This window comes from Microchirus variegatus (assembly GCF_963457635.1).
Source record: "Microchirus variegatus genome assembly, chromosome: 14".
Lineage (NCBI taxonomy): Eukaryota > Metazoa > Chordata > Actinopteri > Pleuronectiformes > Soleidae > Microchirus > Microchirus variegatus.
The window spans coordinates 18,946,712-18,973,778 of NC_139815.1; the positions used below are offsets into that span (position 1 = coordinate 18,946,712).

Consider the following 27,067-nt stretch of genomic DNA (forward strand, 5'->3'; position numbering starts at 1 on the left):
GGAGGGCCAGGAATGTTTCTTTTCAGCTCCACCACATCTATCACTCAGAGCTGCCAGGGCATGATGTGCACTGATATTTAGGGCCATATTTAGCTTTTCACAACTCTCCCAAAGTTCTATCTGTGGATGGCGTTCATTAGTCCAACAAATACATAATTTATGCAATATCTAAAAAATACATGTGATCATGAATCAAAAACGAGGGATGAGAGACACAGAAACATCGAGGTCGTCTGGCGATGCCAAGTCTTTGTTTCAGAAAAGTGAGGTCAGCTGACGATGAGCTGCTTGCCCTGTGACAACCAAAGGGAACATTGTTGTTCTGGTTCTCGGAGATCAAACCAGAGAGGGAATGCAAGCTCGCAGGAAACTGCGGTGTGCACAATTATCTCTAACCCAGACCCATATTACATTACGTTTAATCTAATCTATAGTTTAAATATACAACAACTATGCACAACCGCGTAAGAGAGTGGGACAATAATAGACTGCTTGCACATATACAAACGTATAGGCGTCAGACTTGATGCTGCTGTTTCCCCACAGGAGAGACGATGACTGATAACATTCATGTGCACGGTGATGTCTGAATTCTGCTGAGATTATTTGTCAGAAACGCCTGAATTTCACAGTTAATTGGTCTCCCTAATTAGCACAGGATGTCTAATTCCCATCGCAGTCACTGTGCTAAATGCTAAAGCTTTAGCCCCCGTCTGAGCAGAGCGAGAGAGTCCCCGCGTATAAGGCGAGCTCCACTGTACATTACACACTCAACGATCGATTCTAAATCTTAATTAGTGTAACGACAAACAAGCAAGGACACTTAATGAACTGTGTACCTTGTCAAACAGCTGGCTGGTTATATTTATTGAGATATATGTTAAATTTAATGATTCCAGCAATTAACTGTGGACCCCTCTGTAATCACTGAGGGACATAAAGGGAGAAGGCAATCACCACGAAGGGCCACAAACCCTAATGGAAAGCAGCTGACAAATATTTGTCACCCCGAGAGAGCAGAACATGGCACTCGACTTGTGTTCAGAAATAAAGATGTCATATAAATTTCACTGCCTTTTGTCACCGTCTTCAATCTCCCGTCCTTTTCTGCTTCTTCTGGGAAGTCATCCCACTTCATAATGACACGAGCTTTTCTGCAAAAACAATGCAGAAACATAACAAAAGATATCTAAAAGAGGGCACAGGCTTTATAATCAGTGTTTTTTTTTTTTCATGGACATCCATTTCTAACTTTTTTTTTCTCTCTTCCCTAAATTGGTCAAATGGAAAGCAGTGAGAAGCGAGGAAAAAAAAAATTAAGCTGAGTCGAAAAGTGCGACTTGGATTTAATATTTTATAATTGCCAAGGGACATTCTAAGATCAATGAATTTTTGCCCGGGACGCACATCAGAAAGAGATGTACTTCAGTCTTTTTAGGGAACATTGGTCTATTTAATTCTAGTGTCTGATGCATGTGAAATATGCCTTCCATGGCCTCCTTCTTCTTCCCCAGGCACTGCTGCAGGCAGACATTACCACTTTTAATGGGCTGCCATAAGAGGAGGCAAGTCAGCCAATAACCCATCCGTACTAATGGATCGCCTTGTTTGTTCTTTCCCCACTATTTTCTGAAGCTAATTTTAGACGTTCTGTTTTTCTGTTAAAAAGACAAAACACAGGACACTGTATCGCAGCAGCGCTTTAGCGCAAAAACAATTAAAGGAATGGTCTTCAGACAGAATCCTAAATCAGAAACATGTGATTATTATTATTATAGCAACTCAGTTACACGGACCATCGCTGCTGCTGTGTAAAGTCGTGGTTGGTCCAGGTTATGAGGGGTAACTGAAGGGTAAATGGAAGCCAAAAAAAGGAGCTCTCCAGTGGGAGACAGAAAAAAAAAACCTCCCGTGGCCTTAAAAAAAAAGGGCATAATGTGTTTTAACAGTCTAACAGTCGTATAGCTTTTCATGGATTTGAATGAATAACTCACTTATAAATCCACTAATTTACACAGTTTCCAAAAAGCAAAAGGTCTTGTATCTTGTCTTGTACATTTTTGTTGTTTTGTTGATTTAAAGTTGACCTGGATATATAGTATAAACTGAAATATCAGAGGTTCTCTTCCATTGACATTATACATACATTATATGCACGCGAAAACATGTACGCAAGTTACAGATAAAATCACACGTGGCGCTTTATAATTTAGAAAAGAGTTGGAAACAGAACGCTGATCCTTGATCCAACACATTAGCAAATGAAAAGTACTGAATCAGATTGTGGAGAACTCAAAAAACGTCTCTGTGTTGGCATTTCTGTCATCTCGTTGTAATATTTTGCCTTCTTTATACACATTTACCCACTCTCGTCCATCCTCCTTGGCATTCTTCTTGCCCCTCTGTCAGTTCCTGATAAAAAATATTTTCGAATTTCTTTCCCTCCGGCTGAGGCCTTGACAGCTGACAATACAAAGCTGACATAAAACTTAAAAGTCAGAAGGAACAAAAAAAAAAAAAATTAAACACACGAGCATAAGGAAAATGAACTGTACCCTGAGAGTAATCAGGGTTAAATGTAACAGAATTGCAGGAGGTCCTATTATTAACCACAGAGACACAGGAGTTTCTTAAGTGAGGCATAACAGAAAGAACTCTCACAGCTCTCTGGGGCTCCGCCATGTAAGTTTCAGACGCTCTCTGCGCTGACAACTTCATTAGCTGTGCCCGCGCACTATAACTCTCAAGTCGTTCGACAACATTATCGTATCGTATAAGAATAAGAATTCGGAGGCCCAGTTGTTTCTATCCCCTGCAGAAAAGAGGGAACACAAGCAGGCACGGAATGGGAAAAAGCAAGAGATCGAGGCACTTTCTTTGCCTATCCCTGAGAGGTGAAGGCGTAGGATGAGGAGAGTGGGTTTGCAAGAGTGCGGTGAAGCACAGCAGGGGGGCCCAGGATGTTAGGCTGTCCCCATGTCCCTGGCCAGCAGGCTAGCTAGAGAGACAGCCATAATCCAACTGCCTCCATAGCACTGAGGCAGAGGGTGGGAAGAAAAAAAAAAAAAAAGCAGCAAATTTTATTCTTCAGAAATTTAATTATATCAAGATTAACAAGGGAGGTAATTAATTTCTATAAGATGGGTATCTCTTAAGTGCCTGGGGCTCAACTTTGTTGTCAAAACTGTATATTTAACCATTATTTCAGGGCAAAGTTTTAAAGGCAGGAATGAGAGAAAGCACTGCCTTACAATGAATATGCAGCATCTTTATCTAAATAAGAGAAGTACAGTGTCGATATGAATATGCACGTTTATGGATACGTATAAATGTGAGGTTTATTTAGCCGTAATTCAAAAATATTCAGCATTAAATGAATTAATCAAAGGGACAAAGACAATGATTTTGAGGATTTTACTGTTCTTGAGAACCAACCTATTTTAGTTGGAGCTTAATTTTGAAACCACAAACAATTGAATAAACAATGGGGACATCCATCCCGGACAATCCGAGGCATTAAAGGGGAGATATTATACCCTATTTCTCCAAGTTAAACTAGTTCCCTGGTGTCCTAATGAACATGTCTGTCACATGCTTTGGTCAAATTATCATAAGGATGAAGCACCACAGCAGTTCAATCACCCTGCCAAAACAGCCCTGATCAGAACGCTCTGTTTAGTAATATCTCTTTAGGTCCACCTTAAAAAACAGTAAAACTAAACTTAAGGGACAGGAAATGACATCAGCCACAGAGACTACTGGGAGCTAACAGCAGTTAGCATTTGGAAAAGTGATCATTTGCAGGCTCCAGCAGGCACATTGCTGTCATATATAACATGTATAGACTGGACAGATAAATCCTCTGAGTTTGTGTAGGACTCTGTGCTGCACTGTGGAGCCAAGAATAAAACTTTTTTGCGGACTTCCGGTTTTCAGATACCGTTGCCATCGCCAGCACTCTCGCGTGTTCTACGGATAAATCGGAGCTCCTCGAGACAACAATTCCAGGAATTTAGCCCACAGTGACGTCCCAATGAGCGCCAAAGTCAACATCCTGTTTTTTATCTCCTGTACTTAGACTGAGGAGGACCACAAAAACATGAGTGAGTCATCTTCTTTCACACTTTGCCGACTGATAGGGCCTCCAGAGTCCCAAATATAAGGCTTTCAATGATTCAAAAGTTGATTTTGTATAATATGTCCCCTTTAAACCACCTCTTCAACAGTTTTTCAGGTGGGAAAAATGATGACATGAAATCATGACTCCTGTTGATGTGAATGATAATTCTCAGCAAAATTAAAATTTCAAGTTGTCAACAGTTGTGTTATAGGCCAACTGGTCAAGGCAGATGCTGCACATCTTTGTGTCTGATTCTGTCAGAGATTTCTTTCCAGTTTTTTTTTTTCCCCTCTCCAATGACACCAAGTGCTTACTGATTGTGTGAACTGTTGGGTTTCTCTTCTCTCTCTAATATTGAAAGGACTCTGCCTTAGTATGTAAAAAAAGTATGTGTGTGATTTGGCACTATACAAATAAAAATGATTGTAATTTGAGAAGCCCTATTTTGTGTTTACAGATAAACGCAATACAATTAAATTCACTATATTTAAATGTTGAATGTTTTAACCACACTATTATTAGTATTTAATGAATTTGATAAATAGGATAACTTTTATAACCCAGTTTGAAGCCCACCTGCCCACCTTTTTTTCTAGACTTTATGTAAAGCTCATAAGCCCTGTTGGTTTATGTCAGTTTGGGACTTTTATCAATTAATATTGATAAAAGCCGTCACACTGTTAGTAACACATTTTGTCACTCTTTAATGTATGACTATAAATGATTGTTTGTGGTATGTTGTGTGTATATAAAGTTGCGGTGTATTAAGATATTTTAAGGTCTCATTTTGAGTTTCACATTTTATGCAAAGGGAATCGCAGTAAAAGAAACATGTATGAATGTATAAGAAAATAACTGAAGAAAACAATGAATGCATTTATATGTTCATACTATACTATGGAATTTAAATGATTCAACCCATAGTCCAGAGTGCAATACCCACTGGTGGGCACCACTGCGCTCTGCATTGTGCAGGGGAAAGGAAAGTTGGCAAAGTGCACTGTGTTAAAGCTCAAAGAATGGAAGGCATCTGGCCAAGGAGCTCCTGAAAGCATTCTGAAGACTCAACTCTGCCTCCTTTGTGTCCTCTCTGGAAATACTAAAATGCCTTAAGACATAAAGTCAAACTAATATTACAATCTTCTTGACAATATGAAACCAATAACAGCCTCCTTGTGCCCTTGTTAATCACATTTATGTAGCATAGAGAGTAAAAGGAATACACATAGGAGTCCATATATGCTTCATTACAGCCTGGTATAAGTCATTCTACTTCATATTCCACTCCGCAGCACTTCAATGGTAGGTGAAATAAATGTATACAGCTACTTAGGGGTTAATGCCAATGCACCCAGTGGAGTTGGCTCATGTGCCCCCTCATGATTAAGAGCAAGAGTGGAGCTCCATATGTAAAAAAGAGGTTAAGTTAGTCGTCCTTTCCACATAAAATACTGACTGCATGTTCTGTGTGTGTATGGTTTGGCCATGGGTGGAAGAGGATATAAGTGAATGAGAGATGTTGTGATCGCAAACACATGAGGAGGTTTGAGTTAAAATTGGATATTTGCACATTATTGCCACTGTACCATAGTTTTAACCAAATATTCCCAACAGACTTTGGATAGGGAAGGAAACACGGAGGAGAAAAAGACCAGACCAGACCAGGGGGAGTAGTTATGATTGGTTTCCTCCACTCTGTCCCTTTGACTAAACCATTCAGTGGACCACCTTCTTCTTAACCAAACAATCTGGTTGGTCCTTTATGAACACCCCCGCCGGCTCAGGAACCACCATGGTCTGAGAGTTTCCTGTTTGTCTGGTTGAAGACCTGGACGTCTGGTTAAAGGCGGCACATTGGGAGGGACGTAAGACGAGGAGGAGGAGGAGGAGAAGGAGAAGGAGAAGGAGAAAAGCACACCAGAGAAGGACAGAGAGGAGGTTGGTGGGGAGAAGGCAAAAAGGAGAGACACTGAACACTCCCGAGTTGGGATTGATTTACTTCATTAACTGAGATTACAAGTTTAACTTACAAACCAGAGGTCAAAATTTCTCATTAACAAGGGGACTGTGGAGAACCTCGGGGCTTGGAGACCACTCTTATTACTGACTACACATTTCAATCTGTCTTTGATGTTCCATGTCTGCCTTTCTACCCCCTCTTTCCCCCTCCTATTTTTTGGCAGCGAGGTTGATTTTAATTGTAGCTATAGAACAGAGCATAGTCTGCCTGTAAGCCAGCCTCCACATCTGTAGTGAGTGCAGCTTTAGTGATATTGGGTGCAGTCCATAGCTCAAGGCTAATTTTAATGGTCCCCCCCCCTTCATTGGAGGCTCAGATTGTTTTCCACGTGATTCCTGTTAATTTAGCTGGAGGAAAGGGCATCAGTTTTCCTTGTGCTTTTTCCCCCTCTCTCCCCATGCCTCTCACTCTATTGCCTCACTCCTTCTTTCTGATCTACAGCCTCAAAGAAAGAAGGTGAAATGAATTCAAATGGAAAAATAGACTGAACTCACTATTAAATCTCTTACCTACCGTTGTCCCTTGCTTTGCGCCTGGCCGAGACAGATAGGAGAAAGGTGGTGTGCCTGTACAAACCAGGGCAGTTCAGCTGCTACAGCTATTGTTATGTATATGCATATATATATATTTTATGTCAACAAACAAAGCTCTGCTTTTGATGTAATAAATGGCCTTAGCGACTGCGTGATAACTCCAAGCTCGTAAATGTGTCAAGGATGTTTCACAGCTCTGAGCCTGTTTCACACTGCAGCACACTGTGGTGGGTAGAAGAAGAGCGTTTCTACATCACAGCTAACCTTTACCGCTAACCTTACGAGTGCTGACGCCTAGATCTGTCTTTCAAAAGCCACCGTATCGAAACAATTTAGTCGAGATGCACCAAATGGAGGAGATCATAACAAAAATCAATGGAGGGGAAATGAAACGGTAACAATCGAAGCATGTTAAAAGTGGGAAAGGGCTGAATATGGAGAGTGTGATGGAACAATCATTGTTTCCCATCCCTCACACACAAAACAAAATACGAACAGGAGCAGAGCAATTGGGGATTTCAAAGTATCAGTGAAGAATGTGTAAAGTACACATCATAGCATTAAGTGTGGTTTTGGCATCTTTGGCATCCAAAAACTTCAAGATTATATCGTGGGCAAAACACATTTGTGCCATAGACGGATTTCCATCCGTCTTCGTCCCAACTCCTCATCCTCCAACCCTCTTTAAGGCAGCAACTCTTCGACTCTTGTACTGCACTTCAAAAACTGCATGTGTGCTGATTGGAGGGTTGGTGGCTATAGGATGGAGGAGCTGTGAGCTGGAGTGTAGGCTTTCGAAGTGTGTGCTTGTGCAGTGACCCACCACTGGGGCCACAGCAGGTCCTCTTCATGTAAGTGAGCCAGCACCTCCAGCCATTAGCTCTTTGGAACTAATCCACCCTGCGGAGCCCTGTAAGGCCCCTTTGTTCCTTCCTGCAGTCTTGACTCTCTCCAGCCTTGACTAGCTATAAGTTTCACAGCCTGTGGCGATCCACAGCCATGCACAGGCCCAAGCCCAGGCAAAGCCACCATGAGAATAACAGTGGGTGAAACAGGGGTGTGGTGGGGTGAAACTGTGTCACCTGAATTCCGTTACAGTCAGAAAACGGTGGGAAGGTGGTCTGACGAGGGGAAAGAACAAACAGGATGAAAGGAATATTGAAAAGGAGGATTTCAACGGGAGCAATGCCTCTCCGTGAACAGAGCAGGATCTCAACAAGGCCATTATCTGGCTCCTAATTTGAGCTCTGGCACAGCACTGAAGGGCTGCCTTTGTCTGGGATTAATGCGGAAAGCTCAGGACGTAATGTCAGAGGGAAATAATCAGCATGGGCCCTCCATAACGTTGGCTGCGTGTGCTCCTGGCCAGGGCCCCCCGGCTCATTTCTGTGGAGATGAAATCTATGACAAGCCCCTCAGTGAAGCTGAGAGCAGGCAACAGTCCAGTAACACCCACAGGCCTCCAGGCATCCTGTGACCCCCTTAGAAAAGTCACATTCACTTTGCTCTGGAGAAGGGAAAGAGAACGCCGCGGGCACTTCAAGCCCATGTGAAATGAAGAAATGTGAGGAGGTGAAAAACCAAGTGAAAATAAGTTAAGATTCCTCCTCCGCCCCCTCTGCAATCACTCCAGAGGAGACGCAGCCTAAGATTTCACTTCATTATGCCCCTCTAATTAAACATGAACAGGACATTAAAAAAGGGATGGCAAGTACAAAAAAAGATAAGAAGCCCAGCATGATGTATATTCATGTTTATGTTGTATAACTGTATTTGGGAAAGCAGTTGAGGAAGCTTTTCTTGCCTGAAAGCAGCAGAAGGTCACAGGCTAATACCCATCAGGATAGAACATCCTGATAGAGGTTGCCATTGCACTCAAGGACCAGAAGTAATGCTTTTATTTTGTTATTTATGCCTTTTTTACCAAGTGCATTGCTACGCTCCTCTGCAGCATATTGCTGCTAAGCAAAGGATGCAAAGATGCAATTCGATAAGTATGCTAATAAAACGACCAATCGAGATTCAGAATTCTGCCTTATTTTAGATTCATCGTACAGAGGAATATTTGGAATTCAAATGTCTCTCCCGCCTGAAGGAAAATGTGACATTGACTGTGCATGGCTTCATGTATGACCGGATGCTGGAGGAATATGACACTGAAGTTTGTGCGTATGGAAACTGAAACAAGAGACGTTCCAGCACAACACAGTTCAGCTTAATTAAGAACAGATTGGGCAGAGTCACATGGGAGTACGTCACCAACACATTCTCACATATTTTCCCACCATCTTTGTCACATTTGCTGACTAAGATTTGCTGTGAAACTCCTGAAAAAAAAAAAGGACACTGCTAAAACGGGTAAGCATGAGGACGATGTGTGGAACACAACGGTTCTAAAACTGAAGTCGTAGCAAAACGCATGATTAAAAAAAGCATCTAAAATGCTAGGCCTTGATTTTGCCATACTGTTAAAACTTTAAAGGGCAATTGAGTGTAATTTTTTAAAAGTGAATTTAAGATGACATGATGTCCTAGAAGTTGACTGTGATGTGATGTCACGTATAAAATTTGTCTAAATGGTATTTTATCAGTATGACAGGTGTCAAATACTGAGACTACTGCACATACAGAAGTGCAATCTGAGAATCCCTGTTACTGTTCCTGAAAAGTAACTAAGGATCTCAAATGTGTGGCTTGATAACAGAACAGCAGCCAGTATTGGCAAACAATGCCTTACCTGCACTTGTGCATCCCTATTTCTTATTCACTGTCTTGTCGATGAATATTCAGTGAGTCATTTCTTGCATCCCATTTAGCAGCCCCCAACACTCAAACTTAGCATAGTCAGGGTCGACAGAGCAAGAAAATGACCACACAAAGCTGCCTACATAGAAAAAAAGGCAAATATACAGTATATTTCTTTCAGATTACAGTATTCTTCTCAGTGGATTGTCGTTCTATTATGCCAATATGCTAAACACTCATTAAAAAATAATATTGCTGCATTTGTCCGATCTATCAGGAGTATATATCCAATGTTAGTTTTATTTTGGGGTGGGAAAAGACGGGGAATTAAATTATCTTACAGGTGTGAGACTGTAAGAATTTTGAAATTTGCCTCTTTAACTTTGTTATGGGGAGTGTATTTATCTGGGTATTTCCATCAAACTCCAACCCGAGATCATTTCCCCAGATCTTTATGAACAGTGGAAACGACGAACTCCCTAAAATTGGCTTATTTTTCCTTTAATTGAGCCTGAAAATACCAGTAACTCCTGCATTTCAGACAATTCAGACTCAGAATGCCTTCTCTATTACGTGAGACAACACTCCAAACTTGTAGGTATATAAAAAATATCTGTGTTGGTAACAGTTTATGTTCTCTCCCAAGGTCAATTAATGATTTTAATTTTTTATTTTTTATTTTACGCCAAGACTAGACCAATAATGTGCATTAATTGAATTTCAATGTTTGCCAATATCATATTTATCTATGATAAATAGGACAATTGCTGGAAATACCCATTTAAAAAAAAAAAAAAAAAAAAACTTTTAAAATTGTCTCTCTTAAAGAACTCAAAGGTGAGGGATCAAAGATGCTAGTTTCCATTTGAATCCATGATGATTTAGGCTTCTCCCTGTGTGTGTTTGAACCACAAGATCTTGCTTTTGAAGTTGTATTTTTCTCATATCCATCCTTTTCTTCCTCAGAGTTTAGAGTTACTGTCTAAGAGATAAAGTCACAGAGATAAACACAAGTTCATTTGAGGACTAACAAAGGAACACTGAACTAGAAGAATGGTAAATATTGTTTGATTGTAGTAATCATTTGCTTTCAATAAGCTGGAGGAATCAATATTAAAGCTCCCTCATTAAATTCAAGAACTTTTCAGGGACTTTCCAGGACAAAATTCCCTAAAAATGAAGTGTGCTGACACAGTTAAAGATGGGAGGGCAACTTGTAGGAAACGCTTCGCCCATGGTGTCCACTTATATTGATTTGCAGCACACTCTGCATCTGGACAAGTGATTGTCTTTGGGATCTTGGGCAAGTCAGTCTTTGGTGAGCCAGAGATCTTGGGATTTGCACTTCCCAGACATCACCGTAACATTACTCGCTCATTGTTCTGCACGGAATCTCACGTCAAAAGCCGAGAGAGACGGTGAACAGTGTCCACAACACGACTCGACGCTTGGTCTGCGGGGCATGAAACAGTAGGCGGCACAAAATGACACAAAATTTAATGTCCATTTAGGGCGACACAAACTTTCAAGAACCTTGACATTTTCAAGGATTTCAAGGATCCATGGGAACCCTGACTCATCCATCTCTCCCTGCTCCTTTCAGCAGGACAGGAAATGTTCTATATAATCATGAGCAGGTCTGTATGAACCACTCATTTTGTTGTTCAGATATTTTTCTATAGATGTTAATAATTTTATGAAATAATTTCTCTCATAATACAGGGTCACTGCAGGTTTCAACAAGTCAAATTTAAGACTTTTTTAAGACCATAATGAATACAATTTAAGATCCATATAAAATCCATACTGGCAAAAAAGTACAAAAATACTTTTTTGTACGATAAATTCTCACCGGGCAGCACAGGTGGCCCTACTTTAGTTCCGTGTTGTAGTTATGTATCGCATCCTCAAAAATAGAAACATTTCAAAGGGAGACTGAAGTTTATGCATGTTTTAAATAAAAGTAACGTCATAGATAATAGATTTTAAGACCTTTCAAAACTGTATTTAAGACCTTTTATGAGATTGTAGGAGAATTTAAGACATTTTTAAGGCCTTAAATTCAAATTATTGGATTTAAGGAGGCATGGAGGAACATGTGTAATTTCATTTCTCTCAACAGATGCATTAAGCTTAAATAATACACACACGCAGGTGACTGAGTTGATTCAGTGTCACAAACTGCTGTAAGAGACACACCGTTTGTTTTCCGGGTTTCTTCAGAAATATGTTGTTTTCAAAGAACAAGACTTTACTGTATGGTATGTATTAGGTACTGTATTAGGTTTGCTTAGCTTACGACAAAGCTGTGTAAAGTAAGGCTGGCTCTAACCTCAGTCCCTGATGGGGTGGTCCCCGGTGAATCCACCTTGCGTTTTTTGCGGGGTCCGATGGCAGCTAGTGCTGTAAGGTTGGCGTCGCGCTGCCTCATCTGCGCCAGTTCCTGTTGTTGCATCTGGTGAAGACAAGAGAGACAAAGAGAAGAAGACGAAGATTAGAGAACGAAACTTATCAGTGATGGGATGTGTTGTGTGGCCCCCAGCATCACAAGCATTGATTTGGGTAAAAAAAAGAGCCTTAGGTGTCCTATCACCTCGTGAGAATAGTGCAACATGAGAGGATCAAATGTAAAACATTAAACGTAAGCGTAAAAGACGATCTCTCTTTGGTCGAATGTCTAACTATGTATTATATATGCTGTGCTGAGATGAACAAAATGGAAGCCTTTTGTCAGCCAAAAGGGCTGCTGTCAGTGATGGTGTGTGTGCGTGTGTGTGTGATGTTTGTAGTCACATGGTGATGTTTGTGATGTATACGGGGGAGGTTGTGTGGAGGCACCGCCTGAGGTAATGTCATGTCTCGCCTCGGGGCTGAGGGGCAACCCAGTGATGCTTGGAGCTGCCCTTTGTATTGAGTGGATGTGTGAGGGCCTGGGGCCATGGCACAGAGGGTGTCAACACTCCCTCCAACATGCTACCGCAGTCCACACACACACACATATACGCATATACAAGCCTGTGTCTATCGATGTTGACCAAAGCACAGGGAATGCCTACCCACCAGCCTGCCTGCCCGCTGGGTGAGAGAGCCGCCTGGGTTGAGGCGGATAGGGACAATCAATGAGCGCTTTCATGTTTTTCAATTTCTTTTTGTTATCTCTCAGCATGTGTTCACTGGGCGCTGGTGTTTTTATGAAAGGCAGGCATGTTGTCTGATCAGGGGGAAAATTTCACGTTACTTTCAGATGGCACTGTGAAAGGTTGCTTTGGCGTAGAAAGTCTGATCTAAAATGTGCATGCAGTTGGCTCCCTTTTTTTTTTTTTTCTTCCTAAAACCCTTCTGGCAAGGCATGCCCTTTAGGGTGTTGCCACTTCACATTTAGCACAGCGGAGCTATTAAAAGATTAAAACACACTGACAATACAAAGAACGGGGGAAATAATAGCGGTGGAAACTAACAAACTGAATGGCTAAACTACAAAAAAAACTACAATAAAGACTTTATTGACAACAAAGATGTTGTGGAAACAAATGCCCACGAAACAGCAATGACAGGGACAAGATCATGAAGTGGAAAGTCAGAAAATGTGGATCAGGACCGGATGTTAGAGATGGAGGAGAGAGAGAGTGTATTTATGTGTGTGTGTGTGTGTGTCTGTGTGTGTGTGTGTGTGTGTGTGTGCCATCTCACTGATGGCACCAGGATGCCGGCATATTTGCCTGGCAGTTGGCACCAGGCATGGTCTCCCAGCGCCCACAGCAACTGCTTGCATTTTCAGATTTATGACTGTATGATGAATGAAGACGTCACTTTACCATCTGCAACCCTCCAGTCTGCGCTTCCTGTCAGCGAAGAGGCCGCCATGACAACGGTAGAGACTACTTTTCTGATTTCAATCTGGTGCCACTATGCCGGGCCCGATGATACAAGCGAGAGTCGGGGCCAGGTTTGTCTTTCTCCTCTTTTTTTTTTTTTTTTTTTTAAACCAAACAGGTTTAATTCAAACATTATCACTGAGTTCAACCTGAACATGTAGGTGTTTGAATTCTATATAGCAGTATTAGCTCTATAAGGGATGTGGATCCTATTTCAGTCGCTAGAATTATGTTATCAGCTGACCTGACTGTACGAGGATTTCTAACCCTAACCCTTGTTACGGTTTACTGCACCCTAACCCTACCGTTAGCCCTAAGTCTTGTTATGGTTTACTATACCCTAACCCTACTGTTAACCCTAACCCTAACCCTAAGTCTTGTTACTGTGTATTGTACCCTAACCTTACCATTAACCCTAACCCCAAGTCTTGTTACGGTTTACTGTACCCTAACCCTACCATTAACCCTAACACTAGACCTTTAGGTAAATTTCTAAAATGTGCTGTTACTTTTTTTTTTTAAACAAATATTTGTCTGTTATTAACATAACCATGATTTAAAAAGTTAGTGAAGTTGCAGCAATAAATTCCATTGCATTATCTTGCATATTTGGGGGTGTTATATGGATGAAGGCCATGTCAGCAATGTCAAACCAAAGGTACAATTATTTTTGAAATCTGCAAAGGTCACTAGAGACATTCTTCTCAAAGACTCAAAGAATAACCAGCTGGCAGGATGCATACATTTGTCAGCTCCAGATCAATAGTGCCTCAGTCACATAAACACCAGCGCTTCCAGTCTGATGCCCTTTTGACGCACAGAACTGGAACTTGTTGAGTGAAATTATTAAGCAAAGGTCACTAGATGTAGAACACGTTCCAGATACCCACAGATCAATCTCCAGCTTTGTCGGGGGGGAAAAAAAAGGTTTTATTTCATCTGAATGCAAAGAGCACAATGTTGGCCGATTATTATTTGCCCGATGTGGTGAAATGGGACGAGAAATGAAATCACAAATCTCTCAAAGTTATTTTGAGCGCCCTCCTAAATGCATACAAGTTAACACTATGATGACGTGTCCCGATGTTTTACATAAAATCAATCATAGAAAAGAGTGACCTGACCCAATACCCCCCCCCCCCCCCAAAAAAAAACCCACAATAACTGTGTGAATTAATATGAGCAAAACAAAGTGTGAAAAGTGGAGCACCAGATATCAAATTCTTGTATTATTAAGATGTATTTGTGTCATGGATTTATGCTATATTTAGAAGTCTTCAAATTCATAATTGACTCTAAGATCCAGTGAGGTTAATAATCATCAGCATCATTTAATGTGGAAGCAAAATCAGCTACTGCAAAATAAAAGTTCAATACTGATACTCTTGGGCTTTTACTACTAATGTTTGTCACTGCCTAGTGGACTCCAAAATTATTGCTTTGATTCCTAACAACACTACACATACGAGTCCTTTTATTGCTATTCAGTGGACTGACCATGTTTGATATTATTACAAACCAAATCAAGACTGAGTGTAGGTGGAAAAAACAATCCCTAAAAGTCTTAACTTGACATGCTCTCTTGATAGACTGTTTAAAATGTCCATCAAGCTCAAAACAAGAAAGATCAGTCCATTTTTCTCAACATGGCAGAAAGAGCAGCGCGGTCTCTCATGATGCAAACAAGTCCAGAATATGGCAAGAACCTCAAAATCGTCATGATACGCTTGAAGCGTAGAAGAAGAAGAAGAGGATAAGCTGCAGGAGCCATGATGGCCAACCTGCCATTCTCCATTTCTGCTTCTTCTTTTTTTTTTTATTTAAACAAAGGCTTTTCTTTCCCTCTTTCTTTCTTTCTTTCTTTCTTGCCTCACTCCCTCCCCCCTCCCTCCCTCCTCCTGGCCTGAGGGGCTGCTCATGGCCCCCCAGACGCTTACAGACAGATGTCCTTGGTAGAGCAGAACACGCTCTGCTTGACGTCACAAGCAGCTATGGGGCTGTGAAGGAAGCTCGAGGGCTCTCTGCCCTGCAAAGACCACAGCATAAAAGCCAGACCACGGCTTTTGCATTTGCCTGTCTCTCATAACCTCCCCTAATCAGCCTAGGTCCACCAAGTCACAGCAGGGAGCTTCTCCGTATACAGACATGACATATGTCACTCTGGTGAATGCTTTTTATTTCCCAAAAAGATAGTTTATACATTTTCAGCAAGGTTAGGCGGTTCCATTGGAAATGTACGCTCTTATCATGGAGTATGGCAAAATGCTGCGGCTGAATGTGGCACTTCTCTTTTTAACTTTTTTTAGTGTTTGACAAGATATTAATTAGGGATCGACAATCACAAACTCGGGTACCTAGTCATTTCAAAGACGTAATTGTCCAACTGTCTCCCAAAAACAACAGATAAACAGCCCAAACAGGACTAAGGTAAAATGCTTTTGCTGATTTTTATTGACATTTTGGTAACACTTGAGATTAGGGAACACATTTAACTAGGTGCTTACTATATAAGTAGCATACTAGCCCTTTATTAGTAATCATTAAGCACGTATTAACACCTTATTCTACATAACCTTATTCTACCTCTATTACAACATGAATTAAGATAAGGTGTTGACATACTTAATATTTACTAATAAAGGGCTAGTATGCTACTTATATGCATGTTAGTAAGAACCTAGTTAATGGTGAATATGTGTTCCCTAATCGAAAGTGTTACCGACATTTTTACAGTCTGTGCATAGTTAGTTATGCAACATAAAGGATTTTTGGATTTTTTTTAATCTGATCCCTAATTTAACTAAAGACCGCCCTGAAATATGATCAAACCAACATTGGAAACCTTGACCCATGACCAGTCATACAAACAGTAGTCATAAACACGTTATTAAACAAGGCAATCAGAGATGGCAGATTTCTCCCCATTCACGCAACAAGCCTCTAGCGGCCTCTGTTGGTTATATTGGCAAGTGCAAGCGTGGAAGCACAAACAAACAGACCGACACAGAAAAACATTACTTCACTCCCACTCCGTGGGTGAGGGTGAAGTCATGAGTCATCACGTATTCAACCACAGCTGTCATAAAACTTGAGCTTCTTTTTTGTCTTTAGTCCCACAATGTTGACGCTGTCACAGTGAAAAATGTGGTCTTCGAATGGGATTCTGTTCCACAATCTTGTGAACTCAATACTCTAAATGCCATGACACATGTTTCGCATCATACTTTATAATTTGTCTGCAGAATATTCCCAGCTCACATCATCTCTCATTATATGGTTACATTTCCTGAATCATGGTTAAAGTGTTAGCCGATGTGACTTTCGCCAAACAGCAGTGTTTTAATCGACGCTATGACAATGAGCTCACAAGTTCCATCTGAACATGGCAGACACAAAATTACAAATACCCAAAAACCCAAGTACACAAAATGGCCTGTGTGGTAATTACTGCAACAGTAGGTGTCTCCATAACCACATTTTCTGTAAACCTAACTAAATAGAGCGACCAAAAACTCTTCAATTACTCTTTGTTCACCCTCAACAGTGTATGAGAAAGACATGAGTTCGGTACATGCTCCTAACGATGCTGTTCTTTTATACGTTACTCCACTCTTACCTGAACGTTTCTCCCTAACACATTTATTACTCTGTTACCGCAAAATCAGTCAGACTTTTGGTCACACTTACGTTTTAAACCTATCGGGGGCAAAAACACTGAGTGAACGCACTGTGACGCAGACTAAAACAACGCAGCTGCCATTTGGCGACGGGCAGTTGTAGCGCTCTCCGACATTATTCAGCCAGTACAGGCATCATTCAATCAAACATGTTGTACCTATTTATCACTTACAACGCCCAAAACATTGCAAAACGGGCTCAGGGTTTAAAAATAGCAGAATTATTCCTCAACGCGTCTGTGTGCTGACATTTTACGAATGCGTTTCCTGAATGTCTGTAATCCATGGATCTCATTCACCTGACACCCACATGGCCGACATTACGCGAACATCTGTGAGCTGCATCTTGAGGCCTTCCTTCATGTGAAGTGCCTGGTAGTTACTTTGCTGCAGGGAAAAGGGCCATTTGCGCTAACCAATCAGGTTTCACTTCTCCATCTGCACCCAGACACTACAAAGAGATGAGTTCAACCTTGAGTGACTAATGTGAGGCAAAGCCTTTTGTGTTAGAACTGGAGAGAGGGACTTATATGACATCATGGCCAGAACTCTAACAATTACATATGTAAGTGTTAGCAAAGGTAAAAGATGTTGATTTAGAATTTAATAAAGTGTCTGTGCTGTACTCGTACGTGTCTCACCACACTTTTAGAAGTAAAATTGCACTGTATTGCTTTTAGGCTTGAGGACATGCTGTCGTAAAATAGCATATGCAATATGCAATGTGGAAAAGGTTTAGTATTCATACAATATAATGTATATGTGCACTTTGAGCTATAACTGTGGAATCATTTACCTCAGATTTAAGAAATGTTTCTCTGTTTAAAAAGTTTTTGCAGTTTTTTTTGCTGCACAACGTTTCATTGTCAGACTATAACCTTTGCAATAAATAAAAAAATGTTTTGTACTAATAATCCGCAGGTCGTTACTACGGCATGTCACCTGTATAATTATAATATATAATTGTAATATTCTTAAAGTGGTGTCAAAGAAAATGCTTTGACGTTTGGTTCCATCACCATTTCAACTCAAAATAGGTGCATACTAGGGGTGGGGGAAAAAATCGATTCACATAAGAATCCACAATTCTGAATCGATTAAAAAACGTCAAAAGTCGATTTAAAAAAAAAAAAAAAGTAATAATAATTAATAATTAACTTAATAAAGTTTCTATTTTGAAAAACCACACAAAACACCAGTTTGTGTTGTTTGTGTACAGTTTATTTTTGTAACTTCTGAAAGAAAAAGGCAGCTAGCCTAAGCTTTTATTTATGCAAGTAATTTTTTTGTACAGTAAATAGGTTTTTATTTATTTTGAATGAAAAAATGTTTACTTTTGTCTTAAGTTTGCCTTTGTGTGATCACATTATCACATTATCTTATACAAACTGTATTGTTTTGATGCCATCATTTGCCTAAACACACTATGCATTGTATCGAATTTTGAATCGAGAATAGTATGAATCGAGAATCGATTTTGAATCGAATCGTGACCCTAAGAATCGGTATCGAATCGAATCGTGAGCCACCCAAAGATTCACATCCCTAGTGCATACTAACATATATAAGTTGCATACTAGCCCTTTATTAGTAATCATAAGCACGTATTAACACCTTATTCTACGCAACCTTATTGTACCTCTATTACGACATGAATTAAGATTTTTCCTACATAAGGTGTTAATACATGCTTAATATTTACTAATAAGGGGCTAGTATGCTACATATATGCATGTTGGTAAGCACCTACTTAATGCTGAATATGTGTTCCCTAAATAAGTGTCACCCGAAAATCTTTTAAATATCTTAGTAAAAAAAACAACAACAGTTAAGCAGTCAAAATTATTTTACCTATGTAAATGAATTCAAGAAACATGCATGAGCTAATAGTCTTGGCTGGTGGAGTGTGCCGTTTCCTCTGTAGCCGAGTATGCCCCGAAATGTTTTCGGGGCCAAGGACCAATTATTCTGAGCCTTGAGCTGTCCCTGGAGCTAAGGTCATTATGTGAGCATCACTATCGTGTCCCTATGGCTCCTCTTCATTTGCAACTTATTTGCAGACATTAAAGCATTCCTGACGTAGACGACGTGAAAATCTGTGCATAAATAATATTGCCTGTTCTTCAGAGTATATTTAAAAAAAATAAATAATAACAACATTTGCACTTTCATTTTGCCAAAGAACAGCGTTTAATGAAGGAGCCAGAAGTCAGTGTTAAGCAGATGCTGACAGTGTCACACCGGAGCAAAGAGAGTGGCAATCATTAAAAATACTGCTTATCCAAGGGAAAATTTCCTACTTTAAATGTTCTCTTGCTTTGTCTCTTTCGACGCTGCTGTGCTTCATCGAGCAGTCTTCTCTCTCCCTGTCTCTCTCCCTCTTTTTTTTTTTTTTTTTTAACATTTAGATCCGCCGCTCACCTTCTATTGATCACGCCTAATTTGCATCCAGGAAAAGATGAGATACTCAGATATTCACACTCTGAGAGAGGACGATCTCAATGATTTATTCATTTCCAAATCAAAAAAAAAAAAAAAGTGAAAGGAAGGTAGATGAGAAGGAGAATCTTCACAGGCAGCAGGCGACTAGCAGGCTCTGAGGCTGGGCTGCTCTTCTCCACACCGCCCCCAGGCACATGGTGTGCAAGTCCTCCTAATTAACAAGGTGAATCATGCTGCTGCTCTCTAATTAGCCAACATGACAATCTAATGGAAACATGCAGGCCGAGCTGGCACACTAAGCTTCACCTCACAAAGCCCTCCACTACTGTCCTTCCCACATGAATTCCATAGAAATGACACCTCCAGTTTGACATGAAATAAGGACAAAAGACGAGCCTGAGCTGTTCAGGGAAGTGTGTTTATGTGAGAGGTCAGAAGGGAGAAGTTAGCTGGTGAGGATGAGCCTTTTTTTTTTTTCTTCTTTCTTTTCTCCTCAGCTATCCTCGTGTGCGTGGTGTTTGTTGCCTAATTGCAACGTGTCCTGCCTCCCTCTCACTTATATCCCAAGCACAGGAGGATGGCACCTCGCCACCAGCGTAGCTCAGTATGCCCAATTCCCATGTCGCTGGAGTCCCAACGAGTGCTCCGGCACACAAAGAGAAAAGTGAACCTACAGGCTTCTACAGCAAGGAGATGAGTCGCTATCTCCCTCTGAGGCACGAAAAAAAAAAAAACTCCTTTTTTGTTGTTTTCCTTCTCATTACAGTACTTTGTAATATTCGAAAAACACACAGGAACACCAAAGGTATTTTTAATGCTTGCCTTTTTTCTTGTAATAAATCTGGAGGTGAAAAACTGAAGTTAAGACGACCGACAACAAAGCAACAAATAAAAAATAGGCTACACTGCACTGTACACATCTCGAGGACCAGCAGACATTTCTAAGTGTTGATTAAATTATTCACATCAACTCCTTGAAGGAGCGTTTTCAAAATTGAGTTGCAGTTGGAATCATTTTTAATAAAAGGGCACCTGCTAAATTCACCTAATTTGTCGGAAAAATAAAGACAATAGACGAGACAAGAATATGAGCAGAATCTGACCATGAACGCTGTTACTCACATGAAGGGCTGTGCATCTGTGAGGCCAGAAGATAAGAATATAACAACTATGAATTGGGACGCACAAAACAGCAGGAATTCTCTTTGAAAGTCAGCACAGAAAGGCAGAAAACATGGAGGAGGGTATAGCAGGCTTTTGCCCTGGGGCCTGCCTGACGGGGGAAACTGGCTCTTTGAGCAGAGCAGTTTGGTGAAGGCCAGAGGATTAGAGCCTATGAACTTGCACATATAACTGGCCTAATACTGTAAAAACTAAGGGAATGCTTCAGTGTCCTCTGACATATTAGAGCCTCAAGTCTATGAAAAAGCATGAGGCTCTGACTGGGCTTTCAGTGTGGGTGGATTCCAATTTTTTCCATGACCTGGTCACTAGTGGAGGATGTCAGGCCAATCAAAAAAACATGTATGTGAATATTAGCTGAGCACGGGGTTGTGATTCAAATAACGTGCACATTAATGTAAACAATTATGTATGAGGCTTACAGGTTTCACATTTTTAGCCTAATATGATTCATAGAATCCAACATACATATTTGGACAGAGGAGACGGATGCATAAATGCAGACTTATAATTGGAGGTCAAAGTTAAGTTTGAGCTGAATTAATGTGGTAGAGGTTCAAGACATTCCAAGCAATGCTTGCTTGCTTGCGTCGAAAAATGGGTGAAAATTCCTAAAGAGGAACAATATTTGAAAAATAAGCCTTAGAGAATCCAACTGGACAGCTCCAGGTTTCTCTGTGTGTTCTGGAATCACTCTGCGCAAGAGGAGGATTGTTTTGATTCAAGGGCATGGTAATGTGGAAGAATGGGGTGGAAAAAAAGAGGAAGCACTTGGCTATCAGATGACATTAACCCTATTTTCAGGGTATCTGCAGGTTTCAGCACAACAAATCTTTTAAGACCTAAATATAGGCGATAGTTGGGGGATCCTGCTGTATTACAGATGTGAGCCAACTTCGAAAAACGGACTTCATCCAGCCAACTCTCAATAAATAGTCCTGACCTGAAAAATGTAAAGGTCCCATATTATGAAAAATAAACTTTTTAATAATTTTAATATGTATATTTGGGACCCTGGGGGCCCTGCCAGTCGCCAAAGTGTGAAAAAAGATGACTCACTCATGTGTTTGTGGTCCTCCTCAGTCTAAGTACAGGAGATAAAACAAGCAATGTTGACTTCCGCACTCACTGGGACATCACAATGTGCTAAATTCCTGGAATTTGTGTTGTCTGGCGGAGCTCCGCTTTGTCCGTAAAAAACACGCGAGAGTGCTGGTGAGTGCAACGACATCCAAAAACCACAAGTCTGCGAAAAGTTCTATTCTTGGCTCCACAGTGCAGCACAGAGTTCTACACAAACTTCCAGCCTCAGAGGATTTATCTGTCCAGTGGATACATGTTATATATGACAGCAATGTGCCTGCTAGAGCCTGCAAATGATCACTTTTCCAAATGCTAACTGCTGTTTTGTGTATTTCATGTTCACATCATCAGTATATTTTCCGTGCGTATTCAAATTGAAAAATAAGATGGATTTTATTGAACATGGCAATTACATATGTATGGTGGTGTCGAGGGCTTTAGTGGAAATGGGGGCAAAGAAGTGATTTTAACAACTTTCAAGTCAGATAATAGGTAAAGGGATCAAATTACAATCCAAGTCAATGGTCAAGCTTATATCTTTACATTTACTAATGGGGTGAATACATCAGCTTAATTCATCCATTTGGTCTTCACTGTACCAATGTCATTTACATCACAGCGTGTCTTTGTAGTATTTGTACATTTAAACTGATTTGTCCAGTGGGCACCACAGTGGGACTCACATGAGCTGTGTGCCACACAGAGAAAGTATCAACAGGGTTTGACTCTGCAGCTGAACAGAACCAAACAGGCGATCTGTCCAACTGGAGTAACCAATTTGTCTTCTCCACTCGTTCCCCGTCACCATCACCACCACCACCACCACCCCTCTTCACCTGGCCTCTCCCCACTCCACTTGATTCCTGCGTCCAGTTGCGCCTGCAGACGCAGCTGCGATGATGAATCTTTGGCTGCAGTGCATCTGTGTGTCTGACATCGTGATGTATCTCCACCGGCCTTAACTCTTTCTCTATCTCTCTCTATGAGCCCTCCACCCCACCCTCAAGTCTCCTTTCCTCTCCATCTCTTTGTCTCTGTCTCTCGTTCTGGTCCCCTCTGTCTGCCTCTCTCTCATTCTCTCACTCTCAATGATTAGGCATTGCCTGGCCTCCTGCCTCACTGATGGAACAGGCAGAACACACAGACCCACCACACTAACAACAACAACAAACAGGAACTGAGCTCCACGATTTGCCCATTGATTTTCACTTGGGGCATTTCTGAAATAGCTCATCTGACCTTTCGGCCAAATGGTAGTGAATGGAGGAAGCAGAGGTGCTAGACTGCTCTGCCTCTCTCTCTCTCTCTCTCTCTCTCTCTCTCTCTCTCTCTCTCTCACGCAAAATCTCTGCCAGCAATTTCTGGAGCAGCGGTTGTGGATTAAGTTGCTGGTGCAAATAATGATACGCCATTAGAGACATGGCATGAATATACAGCACTGAGATTCTGCTAAAAGCTCTGCTGGAAACACAGAGCCGACAATGTTTATAATGCAAAGAGGTCGGAGCTGAAACGAAAAGACAATGGAATCGACACAAAAATCCTCTGCAAATTTAATAACACTGTATTTGTTAGATTATGAGATAGTTCATGGACTTCTTTATTCACTAGGGAGCATGAATGTGCTTCATAATCAACCTCGTACGAGTCAAAACGTACAGGTGAAAGTGTTGGTCTGACGGTGGCACTAGAACAAGGCTTTTAATACTGAGCGCACTGAGGGAGACAAAGATACGGTGAGCAGTGGAAGGAACAGGTGCACGACTCTGCTCTGAAAACAACAGGGTGTGAGTTATTATAAACCGGTCACCTGAGTTGGCTCAGTTATCCAAAGGGTCGGCAGTCAGAGCAGAGGTCGTCGCAGGGTTACACTCGAAAGCGTATTGTTGTAAAGCCTGTGCCAAAACAGGCCTGAGTCATAATGTGAACACAGGCAGCGATACACATATTTTTATTCAAAGTATGACTCATAGGTACCATTATCTCTGATGCCCATAGTAAATAAACATCTACAGATCCGCTTAGAACTAACAGAAAACAGACGTTCCTTATAACTTTCACGATACGCCGAGAGAAATCACGCTTTAATATTTGCTTCAGTATCAAATTAAGCCAGTGACATTTGTCTGTAAATGCACGGGTGCATTGAAAATATGACCTACTTATCACTAATATGCCACAAACAAATTACACCATCAGAGTTTCAACAGCCCTGCACGAGAGTAAAGGTCGAAGGGCAGCCAAGGGAATTAAGAAGGTGTTGGTTTCCTGATGGAAAGTGAAAAGGTATGAACTAACTAATACTGTTAAGGCCTTTGAGCAACGTTAGTGATTGATTAAGTTTATTCATGATATGTGGAACGACAGGGTGTAAATAAATATCACATTGTTGGACCAAAACTTCTTTCTTTCATCCACTAAATCCTGGTAATGATGAGGCATCGTGGAGATGCACCAGAGACTCTTGTGTTCTCACCTTCTTTGTGTAGTTTTCCTAAGTCGATGGTTTAAGGACGAAGGCGTTGCATGATTTATAAACTGTAAAATCCTATGAGGCAGAAATTCGGGGCTATGAAAATGAAATTGCCTTGAGTTGAGGTTCAATCTGAACTTGACAGTTCACTTCATACCACCATTTTACTGCGTAGAATTTAAAGCTGCAGTAAACGGGATCCCTTGAAAAAGTGTTGATTGTTTTGATGATTTTCATTCGCAGGTCGTTAAAATCCTATAGTTTCAAGATCACAGCTCTCTTCGCTGAGCTCCTCTTATCTGAAGACCACAGAAAGACACACTTGTTTCATACATGACCCGAAGCAATCTCACCATCTCTGAAACACTGCTGATGATAACACATGTTTTATTGTGTTTATTGTTTGATTATCTTTTTAGACTCTCCTTTTTAGGTCTCTTTGCAGGTGTCTCCTCACCCTGTGATTGGTCAAATTTAGCTGTTTTGAACCAGAATTTGCAATGACTGTAAACGGAGCCTGGAGGAGTCTAGTTCTCTTTTAGATAAGGTTGGATACCGAAAGCCGGTACTTTTTGTACTTGTTGATTGATTCTCGTCGGTACTAGTATTGGTTTACTTTTAATGAATCGCTGCCAAATTTTGGTAACATCTGGGAGCGCACACAAGAATGTGAGAGCTACACATCGCAAGACTACGATAGCACAAGAGCAATGATGGCGAGCCGAAAGCGGTCGAAAGTTAGACACAGACAGCACTCAATGTAGTATTTGTGACGCGAAATGCAAGGCGGGCCTGGGAAACACCTCAAACCAGATGAAGCACCTGGTCAAACACAGGATTTATCCAAAAGCTGAAGAATGTACCGTTTTTGACGGAAAATGACGACTGCTGCATCAGCTACCAACGCTAGCAGTGCTAATACCAGCACTGTGTTTGCTTGTCGTTAGCCTGCCATCTGTAGCTAGCACTAGCCGTGTGGCTAACTTTTGGCTGGTTAACTCGAAAGAAGATGCGTTGGTTGCGGAAGAGAGAGGTCTTGTTGTTGTTGACCTGGTCCTAAATCTTCTATATTTATTTCTAACTAACATTTTTTTATGTTTATTCATTTAGACTGTTTTACAACTGAAATCTTTTTTTACCATGGTTTTTTAAAAGTACCAGAATAAGGTACCGCTTGGTACCGGTAGCGAATTCCAGATACCGCATCGGTTCAGTTATGAACGGTACCCAACCCTACTTTTAGACCTCTTTATTTACATTACACTGAAATGTTATAATGGAATTATTGGTCAATTATTCGAAATACGGCTACTAATACGACTTCCCACTGCTCAGGGTCTGCAATGGTTAGTTTACAAACACACTGTACCGGCCTTTCTCTAAACAAGTCATGCGCCAGCTCAACTTAGACTCAAAAACGTATATATATAACAAAATATAATTCCATCTCTTCAAAACTGTTTGGTCTTTGTCGTTGCATGTGTGTGTGTGAATGAGCATGCATGTATGATCATGGAGAGAGGCTTAAAAAGAGCCCGGCTCCTCTGCCCATCGCCTGGAAGAGTAGCTTGGGCTCATTATCCTGATGAAAATTGCGCAGATGTGTGAGCTGCCGACAGACTCTGCAGTGACACAAACAGCCAGCCCTGTCCCCTTTAGCCAGTCAGGTGATGAAAACTGGAGCGGCACGGGGGCTGAGAAACGACGGCCATTAAGCAAAAAAAGAAAGAGGTGAGGGAGGGCTGGAAGAGGGGTGTTGCATATATGGAGGGGCCAGTTGATGGCAGTATCTCTATCTATCAGGAGAAAGCATTACGTAAAGTAACAATTTTCCAAACCGTCTACTTAAAATTCTAGGTGAAGATGTGCATATGTGCATCTCCTCACGAAGCACTAATCTGCCCATATCCAGATGACGAGCGGACTGCCACTTAACAGGGAGGAGATCCACTTTGATCACATGGCCCCTGAGGCAAACCTATCACGCTGCCTATTACGCTACTTCATTTGCATATGTGGAGCTTATGGGTGAGCTAAGATCTCGTGTGCATGTTTGAAACTGCAGCAGGGCTCGCTGTTGCTGGAAAGAAAGGTCCGGGAGAGAGAAGCAGAGAAAAGACAGGACGCTGCCAGTAGCCAGAGGTAGGAGAAGTCAACTTGTCACTTGAAGGTCACAAGTTCAACAACAAAGGCTGTTGGGTAGAACCCTGGAATTTAAATACTTTGGCCAAACAACAATACCAAGTTGCCCCTGAGCAAGACATTCACAGTTAGCCCTCTATATACATGAATGGCTGCATGGGCGAAATAGAAAGACAGCGGTTGCACTGCGGAGCTGAACTGAGAGCAAAAAATGACAATGTTAGCACATAAGTGCTCAGTAAACTTTATCTGGATTAACAAAAGGCTCTTTTTAAGTGGCACAGAGGAAACCACATCTGTCCCTTTCTGCATCATAAACAACAACAACAACAACAGGTGAATGGTGCCTGTTTTATACTTCTGCCTATACCTAGACTTCTCTGTGTTCCAAACAATCCTCTTGATCCTTGTTAGCGAGCCAAGGACTAAAAGCACCCCATGAAGTTATTCTCTCGTAAACAAAGGGGTAAAAAAAAAAAAAAAAAAAAGCAAATGCAAACTTCCAATGTGACAGAAGTATTTTCGTTTGCGTAAACAACATTAACTAACCACCAAAAGAAGAGTGGTCTACTTTCTGAGATCCACAGGGAATTTTATTATACACAAAGACCTACTCTTGAAATAAGGAGGATATAGAAAAAGAACTTCAGTGCTCTGCATTAGTTTGAGCACTTCCCAGTTTGTACTTTGTTCTTTGCAGCAGTGAAAGTTAATGCATCGCTACATCTGCAACTATAATACTGTAATACTTTTTTTCTTATTGCCTTTAAAGCCG

The 27,067-nt window shown here is 41.1% G+C and overlaps 1 protein-coding gene across 1 annotated transcript in view; it reads right to left on the reverse strand.

Annotated features, from left to right (window-relative positions):
* Nucleotides 1–27,067, reverse strand: part of LOC310936991 (transcription initiation factor TFIID subunit 4) — a gene marked incomplete at both ends in the record, with an annotated part of 81,274 nt that overhangs the window by 11,329 nt on the left and 42,878 nt on the right. The window contains one exon of the mRNA XM_083901170.1: nt 11,751–11,873. Coding sequence (XP_083757296.1) covers nt 11,751–11,873 — 123 coding nt within the window. The remainder of the gene's footprint in view (nt 1–11,750; nt 11,874–27,067) is intronic.